The sequence below is a fragment of the Sapajus apella genome, unplaced genomic scaffold, assembly GCF_009761245.1.
Source record: "Sapajus apella isolate SASKATOON/1434 unplaced genomic scaffold, GSC_monkey_1.0 scaffold6208, whole genome shotgun sequence".
In the NCBI taxonomy this organism is placed as follows: domain Eukaryota; kingdom Metazoa; phylum Chordata; class Mammalia; order Primates; family Cebidae; genus Sapajus; species Sapajus apella.
The window spans coordinates 990-3,272 of NW_022443132.1; the positions used below are offsets into that span (position 1 = coordinate 990).

The following is a 2,283-nucleotide window of genomic DNA, read 5'->3' on the forward strand; positions in this document are numbered from 1 at the left end:
ATCACGGCCAAAAGCAGGATGGCTTTAGCAGACATAGCCCAGCTCCAAGTCCCAGTTGCACTTACACCTTGTTAGATTTGAGGAGGCAGGTCACTTACACCCACCGTTTAAGCCACAGTTTCTTTCTCTGAGAAAGAATAGTGATACCCACCTCCCCAGCTCACAGAATTGTTGTGAGGATCAAAGTGATCAGGCTTGTGCATAAGAATTTCTGTGACACCCAATGCAAATGAGAATCATGTCGCTTTTATTACATGTAGGAAAAACATCATCCAAGTTTGGTGAGAAGTTCTATCAGTGAATGCCTGAGCCCAGCTTGCTGATCACCTTATGTTAATACAAGACCAAATGCAGGAACAGCTTCATCTACCTTATTTTAATCAAAGGGCAAATGCAGGACTGACCTCATCGTTTGGATTTATGTAAAACATAACCAACATATAGGACATCACCATTATGCAGAAAGCTCTTTTCCCCATTAAACAGCTAGCGCTTAGACTTTCTTTACTGGGACAAAACCTTTTATTCCACTCTTTGAGATTGACTTCAAATGCACTATGCCTGAAAAAGACTTAAATTGAGACTTAAATCACACTAACATATATGTGACTATTTCGTTTTTCAAAAGTATGTTTTAATAGGAACTAAGGAGAAAATAAGTGTGGTTTGTTTTGCCTTTTTTGTTTTAAGTTTTTTGGGTTTTTTTGAGATACCCAGGCTGGAGTACAGTGGTGCAATCTCGGCTCACTGCAACCTCCGCCTCCCAGGTTCAAGCAATTCTCCTGCCTCAGGCTCCTGAGTAGTTGGGATTACAGGTGTGTGCCACCATGCCCAGCTAATTTTTATATTTTTAGTAGAGATGGAGTTTCACCATGTTGGTCAGGCTGGTCTTGAACTCCTGACCTTGTGATCCTCCCTTCTCAGCCTCCCAAAGTGCTGGGATTACAGGCATGCGCTACCATGCCCGGCCTTTTGTTTTAAATTTTAACAGTAAAGTGTATTTTGTTACCTGCACTGCTAAAGAGATGAATAATTGTATAAACTAGAGGCAGTCACCCACCACTCTGGTGGGCTATAAAAGGAGTCTTTCCCTATTTCTTCCATCTCCCGACCCTTGAAATTTTAGATCTCCTGCTTCTTTAAGAGGGCAGGTAGCTTCAACATTGATTTCAAGTTAATAATAAAAGCACAGACAACATAACCCCTAAATTATATTTCGACAAGTTAATAATAAAAAGCATGACAACATAATCCCTAAATTATAGATGAACAAAAATCTTGGAAGAACACTGGAGTAGATCACAGGGAATTGTACTAACTTCTCCCCAGATAGCAAAGCCAATACCTGTGACTAATCCGCTCTTGCTATGATCAAGATAGTCATCACAAACACCATGATGAAAAAAATCCACATGAAGAATCGGTCTATGACTTTCGCCACCTTCTTCCATTCGCTCCCCTTGGAATTGGTGGCCTTGTGGTCTCTGAGGCACTTGGCGATGTACTCAATATTCCTCGTCAGCACTTTGTACTGTGCACAATAACTCTCGGCCTCCTGAGGATTCTCACCCTGGCAGCCCAGGTCATTCTTTAAGCGTTTATTCCTGTCCTTCTTTCTGGAAAGGTCTTTGTTCCTGGCTGTGTTCAGGTTAGACTCTGGGAGTTTGCTGTAAACTTTCGTGAGGCTGTCCTGCTCCCTACTGTGGTGCGGGCTGAGGCAGCTTTCACCCACATCATAGACAAACAAGACCCTGGACATGTATTTCAGGATGACCACCCTGGCCCAGTGTGGCACCGGCCGGGCCTCGGCACCACAGAAGTGGATATTCATCACCATGATGGTCAAGGCGGTGGAAGCTGTGATCAGGGCCATCGTGGCTATGTAGTATTTACCTGGAATTAAAATAACAGCAATAACGGACTTTGCTTTAAAACTGTCCTCATACAGCCATGAGTCACTTAGCAACAGGGATACATTCTGAGCAATGTATTAGTCATTCATTGATTTTGTTGCTGTGTGAACATCATAGAATGTATGTACACAAACCTAGATGGCATAGCCTTCTACATACTTCAGCTGTATGGTAACATAGCCTGTCCCTTCCAGGCTACAAACCTGTGCAGCATATTACCGTATTGAACGCCACCGGCAATGGTACACATGATTATCAAACGGTAAGTATTTGTGTATCTAAGCATGTCTACACATAGAAAAGATAAAGTAAAAATTGACATGATGGGCTGGGCACAGTGGCTCAAGTCTGTAATCCTAGCACTTTGGGA

The 2,283-nt window shown here is 42.7% G+C and overlaps 1 protein-coding gene across 1 annotated transcript; it reads right to left on the minus strand.

Moving 5' to 3' along the window:
- Nucleotides 1-918: 918 nt before the first annotated feature.
- Nucleotides 919-1,988, minus strand: LOC116548006 (neuronal acetylcholine receptor subunit alpha-9-like; the record flags this gene model as incomplete). Its single annotated transcript, XM_032273708.1, has 1 exon — nucleotides 919-1,988. A coding segment is annotated over one exon (637 nt), but the record flags the coding sequence as incomplete, so codon positions are not given.
- Between the last annotated feature and the right edge of the window lie 295 nt (nucleotides 1,989-2,283).